This window comes from Epinephelus moara, chromosome 16, assembly GCF_006386435.1.
Source record: "Epinephelus moara isolate mb chromosome 16, YSFRI_EMoa_1.0, whole genome shotgun sequence".
NCBI lineage: Eukaryota > Metazoa > Chordata > Actinopteri > Perciformes > Serranidae > Epinephelus > Epinephelus moara.
In genome coordinates, this window is record NC_065521.1 from 17,358,577 (window position 1) to 17,370,121 (window position 11,545).

At 41.2% G+C, this 11,545-nt stretch overlaps 1 protein-coding gene across 2 annotated transcripts in view; it reads right to left on the bottom strand.

Annotated features, from left to right (window-relative positions):
* cep104 (centrosomal protein 104) overlaps positions 1-11,292 on the bottom strand; it is a 37,329-nt gene extending 26,037 nt beyond the window's left edge. For both annotated transcript variants that reach the window (XM_050065409.1, XM_050065408.1), the window contains exons 1-9: positions 11,181-11,292; positions 9,478-9,604; positions 9,154-9,327; positions 8,302-8,440; positions 7,393-7,455; positions 4,581-4,657; positions 3,943-4,111; positions 829-984; positions 428-655 (exon numbers count right to left, since the gene is read on the bottom strand). In XM_050065409.1, coding sequence (XP_049921366.1) covers positions 428-655; positions 829-984; positions 3,943-4,111; positions 4,581-4,657; positions 7,393-7,455; positions 8,302-8,440; positions 9,154-9,327; positions 9,478-9,590 — 1,119 coding nt within the window. In that variant the 5' untranslated portion in view covers positions 9,591-9,604; positions 11,181-11,292. The remainder of the gene's footprint in view (positions 1-427; positions 656-828; positions 985-3,942; positions 4,112-4,580; positions 4,658-7,392; positions 7,456-8,301; positions 8,441-9,153; positions 9,328-9,477; positions 9,605-11,180) is intronic.
* Positions 11,293-11,545: the final 253 nt, after the last annotated feature.

The window sequence follows — 11,545 nt, forward strand, 5'->3', positions numbered from 1 at the left end:
GGCCAACTGGCACCCTGCTGCCTCGCACAAGGCTCAAAGCCCTGCCCTGAGGCCAGGTTGGCAGCCGCTGGAGTCAGTCAGCTGTTGCACGCTTTTAATTAAATAGTGAAACCCAAACCTGCAGTAGGGGCTGTCTCAGTAGGTGGTGAGTAAAGCATAAAAGCCCCAACTGGTCATAATCTCCCTGTGTGCTCCATGTTCCAACACTACAGAGGCTTAAGGCAGGAGACGTGTTCCCAAGGTGCTAGATTATTTTTACAACAATAAAGAAATTCATGCAAGCAGAACAAGCTCCAGCTGTCTTCAGCTACATCATTAGTTTATTGGAGTATCGGACAAGTTGTTTCTGTTTTTAAGTGTGTGCCGCTGTTGGACATAAAGATGTGATGTGTTGCATCATCAGCGCATTTGATGAAGTGTCACTTACATCTATCTTTGGTACTGCAGCAGGTGTGCACGGTGTGTCAGGTAAGCTGCTTAGTTTGGGCACCACAGTTTCTGCATCTGGCTGTTGGTTCTGAGGAGCGTTAGTTTTTTTCCCCTTCCTGGATGTGTCTGTGGACACAAGGGGCTTGGTGGGGGCTGAACGGTGACCTGGAGAAGGCAGAAGGGAGGGAGGATCCTGGGCTGGGGATGAATCTGCAGCCCGTGTGATCTGGTGACATGGTGGGAGGACAGAGCAGAAATCATTTTAGGTAGAATAAATAATGTTTTTTCCCCATATCCCATAATTTCTCATTTTGTTTAACACCAACACATCTTTAAACAGTCTGCCTGCTGTTACTACACAGGTGAAGCACTGCCATCAGTGGTTGGTGACTGGCTGACCGTTGCCATGTCCAGCAGGTTGTGGACCTCCAGCTGCTGGTAGACGCTCTTCCTGTACTCCTCCATCAGCTCCTTCTTCTTCTTGGCCAGGTCATAATCTTCCTTTTCGATCGCACATCGCTTCTCCACGTCATACCGAGCCAAACGCTCCCCCACCTGAAAGAGCCCGAGACAAGCAGAGGTAAAGTAAGCCCTACAGTAAACATGGAAGCTGTTGAATAAGTCCGCTCATGGTTTCATGATGTCTTGGATTTATGTCAGTGTTTGCCTCAACTGACTAAACCTTGATTTAATATTTACTACCTTTACCTAGCACTGCTGACAGTTTCAAGGATTATTTTTCATCTTGTGTACTTATTTTGTAGGTGAAGGTAGAGGTCCTGCTGAAATAGCTACTGCAAAACATAAATCATTATTTTTCAAATTTGGAAAGGTTTTGGTTCTGGTCTTAAACATGTATTTCATCTTCTCTGGTGTTCTTGGTGCGGTATTTTCCTAAAGGAGAACTCCAGTTTATTACAACTTTGATCTTATTTTCATACTTAATGATAATATTCTGACCAGGTTAATTGCTGAGCTCTGGGAAAGTCATGACATGACTAAAAACAAGTTCAACGGGGCAAGAAACATGAGCAGTCATGTGACTAGACAGGTTGTGAAGAAAACCCCAAATTAGTCAAACTTATCAGGAAGAGAAAACAAAGCTGAACTGTAAAACTATTACCCAAATTGGTAGCTGTAAACACCCATCTCTGTTTACTGGCCAACATTCTGGTACAACTTCAACCTACTGTTGTAAACAGCTTGTTTACAACCTGTCAGACTGTAAAAATGCTTGTATGCTTGGAACAACTAAACATGGATACATGAACAAAACAATGGAGAAGAGCAGTTACAAAACAGCAGTTAAACCAGTTCTTTTAAGCATCTTTCATAACTTTTTTATGGAGAAATAGTTTTTTGCCAGGTGGGAAAAGTCATTCCATAATTTGCCCCTCCCAAATCTTATTGAAAAAGGAAGACCATAAGATTGACTAGTTGGTAATAGAGAACACACATTTGAGAAATACTTAGGTCATAAATAGTAAGAATCTAGAGTGTCTAAAATAGAGGAGCAGATGACGTGTAAGACTCTAACAAAACATTTCTGGAGAACTAAAATTTTGTGGGGAGTTGTACTGATGTCACTGAGTTCCCAGAGCAATTTCAGCAATTACTTTGAGCACAGTGTTATCATAACCAACAGCAAAAATGGCCAAAGCTACTCAAACAGGATCCAAATTCTAATTACCCGTAATTATTCTTTAAACCTAACTGGAACTGGTTTGGGAATGGGCTTAGACTAGACATGGGCAGTTCTGCCCTGCACAATAACACAGCCCTGGTGCTGCATAACACTAAATGTGCCACATAGTGAATCATTAAGATTTATAGGCTGAAAATTTGACAACAGCTTCCAGTAAGTCAGGAAATTCCATAAAGCTGTATTAAGTTGCCAAACAGGATGCCAAGCCACATGGTCATCGACACTCAGTGAGTCTTGCTCTTTTTTGAACAAGTGGTGCAATAAACATGGCAATTGTTCCTCCAATTTATGCCTAAGATCTCCAGCAAGTAGTTCTTTCTACTCGATGAGCATCTCTGCTTCCTCCAATCTAAGTAGAGTTGCTCAAACAAAGCTAAAGAAATACACCAGGCCAATCCTCTGCCTTTTGTTCTGTCTAGTGTTTTCAGATATCATGTAATGCCAAAATAACCATCCTCTGACATCCTGAGGGTGAGATGACAAGGGATTTTCAGCATGACTACCTTGGCAACTGCTTTGTCTGCAATGTTAATACGCCATGCTAACAAGGTGCGAGTGTAGGTGTGTTTGTGTGTTATCTGGTTACTGAAAGGCTTGTGGCTGGGAGTGGGAGAGACACTACCCAAGGACCATCACTGCAGCTGTTGAGCTTATTAAGAATTCATGGTCAGCATGGTAACACTGTATACAAAGGAGGTCAGTGACAGGAATCTGAACAATGTTTAACAACTACTGTTACAAACAGTGGTGAAATAACACTGGATATCTATAAAAGGAATACAAGCCTCATTGAGTTGAGATTTGCAAAGGAGAAATTATTATCAGTAGTAGTGGCAGTGGGTGGATGGTGATAGCCGGCCCTAAATTATGTCCCTACCAATTGTTTGCAAAGTAAAAAGAGCCATCAAAAGTCAGTAGAGATAACATGGCTCAAAAGAAGCCTATAACAGTGGTGGAGGAGGGTTTGTTATGCATCATATTTAATGAGAACATTACATGTTTTGCATGTAAAATCTTAATCTGCAGAGTAACTAGTAACTGTAACTGTGAGATAAATATAGTGAGGGTACACTATTTTCCACTGAAATGTGGTGGAGCAAAAATCTAGTAGGGTAAATGGACTTCTTCACATTCAACCACTGGTCCAGGGAGTATAGATCCTGGTATTTTCCTGTAAATTCTTACCGGAATCTGCTGCCTTTTGCTGAAAAAATCTTCCAGTAACCAGGGAAATTTAGTATATGTGTGCCTGTGTGTTCACATACTAATTATTTGCACTGAAACTAAGGCACATTGCCTGAACCCCATTAACACAATGCAACTGTCACGGCTACATATTTAAGACCAACCTTAAAATGCCATTATGGTAACATAACTAGATCAGCTGTTCTGCGGCAGATTGTCCCTTTACTTTCACGCTAAAATGGCAGTTTACAATCCAGCTGTGGGGAAAGTATTCTTTAGAATAGATGTGAATGAAGCACAGTGCAAAATATGTCATACAAGAGGCTTATAGGAGTAGTACAACATTTTGTGAGTTATGCTTGATCACTTTCTTGCTGAGAGTTATGTGATAAAAGTGACACCATTCTCATGTTTGCTCAGTATAGAGCACAACCTGGAGGGCAATTAGTTAAGCTTAATGATAATAGGGTCTTAAATATAAATCATTTAAGACTTTTTCAGCCTGTGAGTAACCCATTAAAAGAGAACACATCCTGGTATGTGGTGGTGCATACTGCTCAATCATGTGAGCAAATATTTGGTGTACTGTAGCCACACAGTCTGCCTCCCAGCAGCTAGAGTACCTTTTGCAGATCTGCGATGGCCTGCTTCAGATTCTTGGCCTGCTCGAATTTCTCTTGCCGCACCATGTCCTGCTTCTTTTGGTCCAGGAGTCGGATGATGTGGGCAACTTCGGGGTCCTGGTACATGTCGAAGGCGAGGTCGTCCAACGGGGAGATGGACTCACATTTGCTGGGAGAAAGACAGGACACAAAAACAGCATATGAAACATTTAATTTTACACAACAACACTGTTCTGTCAGGTCTGAGGTTGTAACAGTTGTGAAACATGTTGGACACAGAAAACAGAGCAGACGATTTGGTGCCTAAATTCATTTGAGGTAATGCGAGTGAAGAACACAAGTGTCATTATCAGTTAAATGGGCTCAGTATTGTGCAAATCTTGATCAAAGGAGAAAAACACTGACCGACCCCCAAAGGAGTGAGACCCTGAGGTGAAACGTCCCTTGGGGGTTGATATATCAAAAAAAAAGAGATATTTCGAAATGTGTTTTCCTCTTTGCACGAACCACCACCTGCATTGTCTTCAAATGCGAGTGACCTTGAATGCCTTATTGGTTTTCTTCCAGACTAAATGGCTTTGTTGAGCAGTGTTATTGTCACAAAACAAAGAAACCAGGGTTCAATGGCCTAGCCTCACCCCATGAAGGTCGTGTCCAAGGCGGCCTCCAGCTGGGTACTGTTGAGGTAATGTTCGATCAGCTGCTCTCTGCTTGGCTGGGGGTAAACAGATGGACAAATTACACACACGTGCGTATATACACTTGTATCACTGTGCTCGGGAAGACCTGATAATTGTTTTCTAATCCCATTAGCTTTGAGGTGACCTTGAACTTAAACCCTGACCTTAACCTAAAACTAATCGAGACATTGCCCTTTCAAAAGTGACGACCAGCCAGAATAACCATAACCAAAAACTCACTGGACCTTAAAATGGCAGCAATACAAGCACACTCATTCACTCACACGCACGCACGCACGCACGCACGCACGCACGCACGCACGCACGCACGCACGCACGCACGCACGCACGCACACCTCAGGATGCTGTCATTAGTTGNGCACGCACGCACGCACGCACACACACACACACACACACACACACACACACACACACACACACACACACACACACATCCAAACCCAATCATTAATCAGCTCCAGGCTACTGCCATATATGGAGAATTGTAATCCACTGCGCACACTGCTGTCACCTGAAGTGTTAGGTGGCCAGTCATTATCAGAACAGGAAACACTGCCTACTAATGGCATCATTCTTGCAGTAATTCATGAACACAAAACCAGCATTTAATATGTTGAAGATTAAACTTGCTGTTGGCCAATAATAAGTGGGAACAAGAACAATACAGTACACTTCACTGATCATACAGTATGTAGTTATTCTGCCTGATATGAAAAGATACAACATATTTCAAGAGGACAAAAGGCAGTGGAACACTTCCAAGAGGAAATAAAAAGCAGTGATGGAAAGTCCCTTGATTAAACTAGCCTACTTCATTGGTTAACTGTTAATGTCACATAATCTAGCATTTACACAGACTAGATTTGATGTTTTTGGACTGGCTCTAAGCACATTTAATGCCATGCCAAGGATCTAATTCTTAAAGGGCCAATGCACCCAAATTACAAAAAAACCCACTCCAATAAATTAGAGGTGAATGGACTACAGTACAAACTATGCACAGCATTGGAAAGTCATGTTTAAAAATTCAACAGCTACTTGGTACAGCTCATCTGAAAACAATATGGCAGCCAGCTCATAACTAATGATCTCATATTACAATGAAACGGTAAGCCTAAATATGTTTCTGGAAAAAAATGAGGCCAGATATAGGCAATAAAGTCAGTTCCAGTATCTCATATTGGATCACCACTGCCTAGTTTTACCATTTGATTGGTGTTTGGTCCTGTTTTACTCATTGTGTCTGTGATGGCAGCAGGAGTACAAAAATCACACCACAAAATAAATGAACCAAGTTTGAGTAAGCTCAAAATGTAAAAGTAATGTCAAAATGAAGAATCTGATTGCACTTTATCAGCCTCGTTTAAAGCCTGGAGACTGGCATAACTGGAGAGCAACAGCATGGAAAGATTAAAAGGAAAACTTTTACCTCCACAGAGCAGATTTATAGCATGATGGAGAGTTAATAGAGGCCATGACGGTAGCTTTAACATGTGACAGCAAAAAAAACCCCTTCTGTTTACCATCAATCATCACACCTTCTCAATGCTGTGAGCACCAGGAACAAAATTCCATCCATCTACATTGCACCAGAATGAAGGCAGAGATCTCAAAGACAGATCTGTGTGGACAGATACCCCCTAGAGGTAAGTGAGAAGATATTTTTTTTTCTTCATAATTTGGATGAACCGTCACTTTTAAAGCGGCACATTTTTCCTGTATCCACACACAAACACACACAGTGTCCCTCCACAGGACAAACACAACTTCCACTCACAGAACAGATATAAGAGAACAAGATCTAGCCGACCCTCCAGGCAAGATCACTGCCGCGGTGGAGGTCCTCAGAGTCGGATTAGTGGAGCAACAATGCACAGCCTGTTCACTGGAATCTGTGTGAGAGTGTGTCCATGTCTTTCCATGTCTCTGTGTCAGTGTGTGTGTGTGTGTGTGTGTGTCTTAAGGTGCTCTCTCTCCTCCAGGACCTGTCTGTCTGCAGGACTATCTGATTACACTGGCTAACTAAAGGCCTCCTGTGTGATTATATACTGTCCTCCCTTTGTGTCTCATTACTACATTCCTGACACATATACACGCACCTACACACACACACCATTCAGGGAAACACGTGTGAATATAGATATGCTAATGTGGTGTCTTTGGATCAGTAAATACCAACAAATACCACATAAAATACCCACGCAATCTATTTTATGTTATGTCTATCATATCTATACAGGTCAGTCTAGTACACCAATAAGTACTGCTTCAAAACTTACAGGTAAGCTGAATCAACTCTCCTGCATGGTCTCAACAAATTTTAAGCCTCACATTATTCAGGGCAGTTGTACTAGATTTGCATCATATTGTGTTGGTATAATTTCTCTATCCCCATTAGTATTTCTACTTTGTATTCTAACAAAAAAAGAAAAATATTCAACTTTGCACAGAGAAAAGAGCATGATAACAGGAAAAAACAGAACAAATTAATTATTAAATTATTTAAATACAATATGTGACAAATACATATTTCCCCTATTTTGTTTGTTAAAACTGTATCCTATTTAAATATGCCAAAAGTTCAAACTGTCAGTGCGTGACATGTCAGTGGATGAGGAAATGTCAATCAATCCTATTCTAAGTGACTGATGATGGAGCAATGTCGCTCAAAACCACAGCACAATAGCCCCACCTAATGATGTGGTGATGTAAGTTCAGTGATGGGTGACTGACAAGAGTGCCAACTTACAATTGTGTTAAAAGCATTGCCATCCAAAGAATCTCCCAGAACATTTATGGCGACCAAAGCAACCTGAAATCATAAACAAATGTTGGTGAAGTGGTTGAACAGAACTACAAGAGAAAATCAAAAATCAGTGCATGTGATAAATGGGTGTGTTGGGAGGCTAACAGTAGGACTGTTCTACTAGAGTTTAAAGGATAAGGCTGGTGAAAAACTAAAAAGGAACAATTAATTTATCATACTAACAAGTACTTGCCATATTTTCAAGTCTGCTCTAACTTATTTCAATTGCTGTCCAAAAATCAGTGAGCCACACTGGGCGAGGTGTTTCTTCTTTATGATGAACATACACAATACAGTTTGTTTTAAATCAATCCCAGATACACAGTCCTGCTGCTGTAAATACTGATTAAAGCACCAAATGTGTACTATTCCACTGCTGAAAGAAGTACCAACAGTGTGTCAAAAACAACAGTGTCCTGCTGTTTTGGGAAATCTTTATTCTCATAGAAATTCACCTATAAATTTAAGACATGTTTTCAAAGACTCAAACTTTCAGTGGGAACTAATGGAGCTTGGGAAGTACTGAGAGAGACTCACTGACACATTGTTGGTTTAAGTTTTTTCATGGGATTTGCTGCTTATTTGCTGTAAGAAAAACACCAGCCCTATCCTTTGAGTAAAAAAAAAAAAAAGAAAGAAAGAAAATCATGACCTTGCTACCACTTCATTTCAAAAACTATCACTTTAATGGAACCTAATTAGTTGGAGGTAATAGGCAACATCAAACAATACTGCTGCACGACTCACAAGCAACATAGAGCAACACATAAACCATGCCGTTCAGTTATGATGAGTCTTCTGCATCAGACAGAGGCAGTGAAACAGTAGTATAGGTACATGTTAACAGACTACCTGATTGTGGTGATTGTAATGGTTGACATGGTTCCTATGGAAGGTTATTCTCAGGTACGTCCCGACGGCGTCTACATGGACTGACTTCAGCTCCCGAGCTTTGAAGCCTGTCTTCTCATTGTCCGACAAAGACACATACCTGTGGTGACAGTGCAGTATTGCTTTTCAGTTCAACTCATCTGCTGAGATATACAAGAGTAAAATGCAATTCTACATTTGAATTCTGTGATGATACACTGCACAGATACTTTGTTTATCCCTGTGGAGTAATTCATACTTGATATTTAGTGGGGGAACAATTCCAATTGTGTGCCAGTGGCATGAGCCTGTGGTGTGGGCAATGGTGTATGTGTTTTTCCTTCAGAGACGTCAAAAGCTATGGCCTGAAGACCAGAAACAATCAACATCCACCTTTTCATATTTACCAGTAAGATATTATTGAACCCAGCTGATGGCTGCGTCATTGTAACCAATGGCTCTTGATTTGTATGACAAAATACCATAACCTAGACAATAAAATGTCTTTTGGAGATCCAACATGACTATGCCATAGAGCTTTCCTGCCTCCTTCCAATTGTGGTTAGTTAACATCAAAACCAGATCACAAGAACAAAGCCAAGTGTCTAAAGAGCACCATCACCAGGTGCCCAAACAAGACAGTCCCCACCAGAAAAAGCCAGCAGACAGCACTAATAATTTAATCACTTGAGCACTAAAAAATGACATATGTTTGTGTATGCTGCATCATTCCAATATCCTTAACCATCTTGTATGTATCTAATGTGCCGCACTGGTAAAAAAACACAAAAGTGTGCAAGTCAAAATTGGGCCTGGCCGAGTTTGCAGTCTCACCCGAGTCTGCGAAGCTGGCCAGGGATCCCTGAGGTGCTGGTTTCAGGGAGGGTGTCTCCAATGTGGAACTCCACCTTGGCTGGGATCAGGTACTGGTGGGCCAGCAGTTGCAGTTTCCTCACCCTGCTTCTCTCCACCAGCTGGAGGGTGATGTGCTGAGGGTAGGCGCACAGCCTGCGAAATATTTGGTTCACATAATGTTGAGTTTCTTTAAGAGTTTAGAATAAATTAACAAAAAGCTGCCTGGGTTTTACTTTATCAGCTTAGGAAGACATGAAGTTGCATAGATGAATGTGACATGTTTTAAGTGCCGTATTAATATACCTGCTGGATCTCCAGCCATTGACTGTGGGTGCATGGACCATGAGCTCCTTGGCACTGAAGTTGTCCTCATGACTTGAAGAGTTAACCACAATGAATCCTATCTTCCTGGGCATCCCTCTGATGGACACTGAGACAACACAAATAAGAATTCTGAACGAGTGGTGGTACAGTGGTTAGCATTGTAGCCTCACAGCAAGAGGGTTCCTTGTTTGAACCCCAGTGTTGGGGAGCCCTTCTATGCAGAGTTTGCATGTTCTCCCTGTGTCATCATGGGTTTTCTCCGGGTACTCCATCTTCCTCCCACCATCCAAAGACATGCAGGTTAGGGTTAAATGGTGACTCTGCCGTAGGTGTGAATGTGAGTGTGAATGATTGTCTGTCTCTATGTGTCAGCCCTGTGATAGTCTGGTGGCCTGTCCAGGGTGTACCCTGCCTCTCGCCCAATGTCAGCTGGGATAGGCTTAAGCCCCCCTGTAACCCCCAACAGGATAAGCGGTTATGGAAAATTAATGAATGAATGAATATTCTATAGGCCTGGAATTTGTGTTTACGGGCATCTGCATCTTCCATTGCACTGACATAACGCCTGGAGCTGCTCTAATGACATTAAGTGACAAATTAATTGTGGGCCTCTATATTGTAAGTTCTACATCTACATCAAGAATCTACATCTTCATTATGTCTGGGTATCAGACCTCTTTTTTTAGTACCAACTGAAATATATCAATAGCACCGAGTACTCTTGAGGACTGAAACGTGGCATTTAAGGTCTGGTCAAATGTTCAGTCCAGTTTACTAACAGTAATTCTTCTGACTCTGATCAGACAGCCACAGGTTGGACATCATTTTATTTATGTGATGTTCTTGTGTTGAGCTTGTGTTCAACATTTGAGAACTTGCCTCCTTTTCTGAATTAGGAAAATGGTTATGTAGAAACAAATGTGTACACTAATCAAGGTATGGTAATGAAAAAGTACAGTTTATGTATCAGTAACCTTACTCAGGTATTGTATCAGCACTAGTACTGACACATTTACCCAGCCATGTTTTAAGAACATTCTTAAGGACTCTTACATCTAAACCACTAACAACAAGAGGCAAATCAAATATTTAATGTGTCAGTGGGTACACAGCAATGACTTATTTTAAGACAGAATGGAACAGAAACAATATCTTTATTAAAGTTCATGACTTTGACAATGAAACAAGATAGTAACAAACTTTGGAAGCAATGCTAAATTGTACTTTTTCCATCATGTATGCACTGAAAGCATCATGTCAGTAACGTTAGCTGTAAGCATGCCGAATGCAAGAGGCTTAAAGATTTGTTAAAGAGTTTATATATGTGTCACAAAATAAAGGAACTATTAAACAGCCAGGTTACTGCATTAAGTTGTGCGTATGGTTCTCGTTAAGTAAAATAAATATCCTGAACACGGCTTATACAATCCCTTCAGGTAGGACAGAGAAGCCCTTCTTACAGCCTTGGACATGTTGGGCGGGGGGCATTAACGGTAGCTAACTGTTAACTACTCAATCAGCCAGCATAGCTAGTCTCACAGTACCTGTACTCTAAAGGTATTTTAGCCAGCTAATATCCGATAAATGTCCTGACAACTGTCATTTATTATGTCCAACACTTTGTTGGTATATATTTTAGAATACATATAAGTTTTCCTGCGTGTATTTCAAAGGTATCTTACCACGAACATCACCGTAATGTTGACAGCTCGTAGTCCCATTTCATCTCCATAACCACCACCGACAACAACCAGCGCGTGCATGCGCAATGGGTAGTGTGTCATCATTCGCTATCAATTGTTGTTAATGTAGTTCTATACGCGTGCAAGCATTTTTGATATAAATCGTTATTTGTTATAGGCAGCTTTGCCGAGGCCCACCTGTGATTGTTTCATATTTCTGCCTACACCTGACAACTGTTGTATCGATAAGCATTCAAAATATATATTTAAAGCGGTTTTAAAACTTCTTCCTTGTCCTGGGCGAGGAAACTCGGGTGGAGCGTGCCTGTTACTACAGGAAGTTAAAGATTAAGTCTTCAAAATAA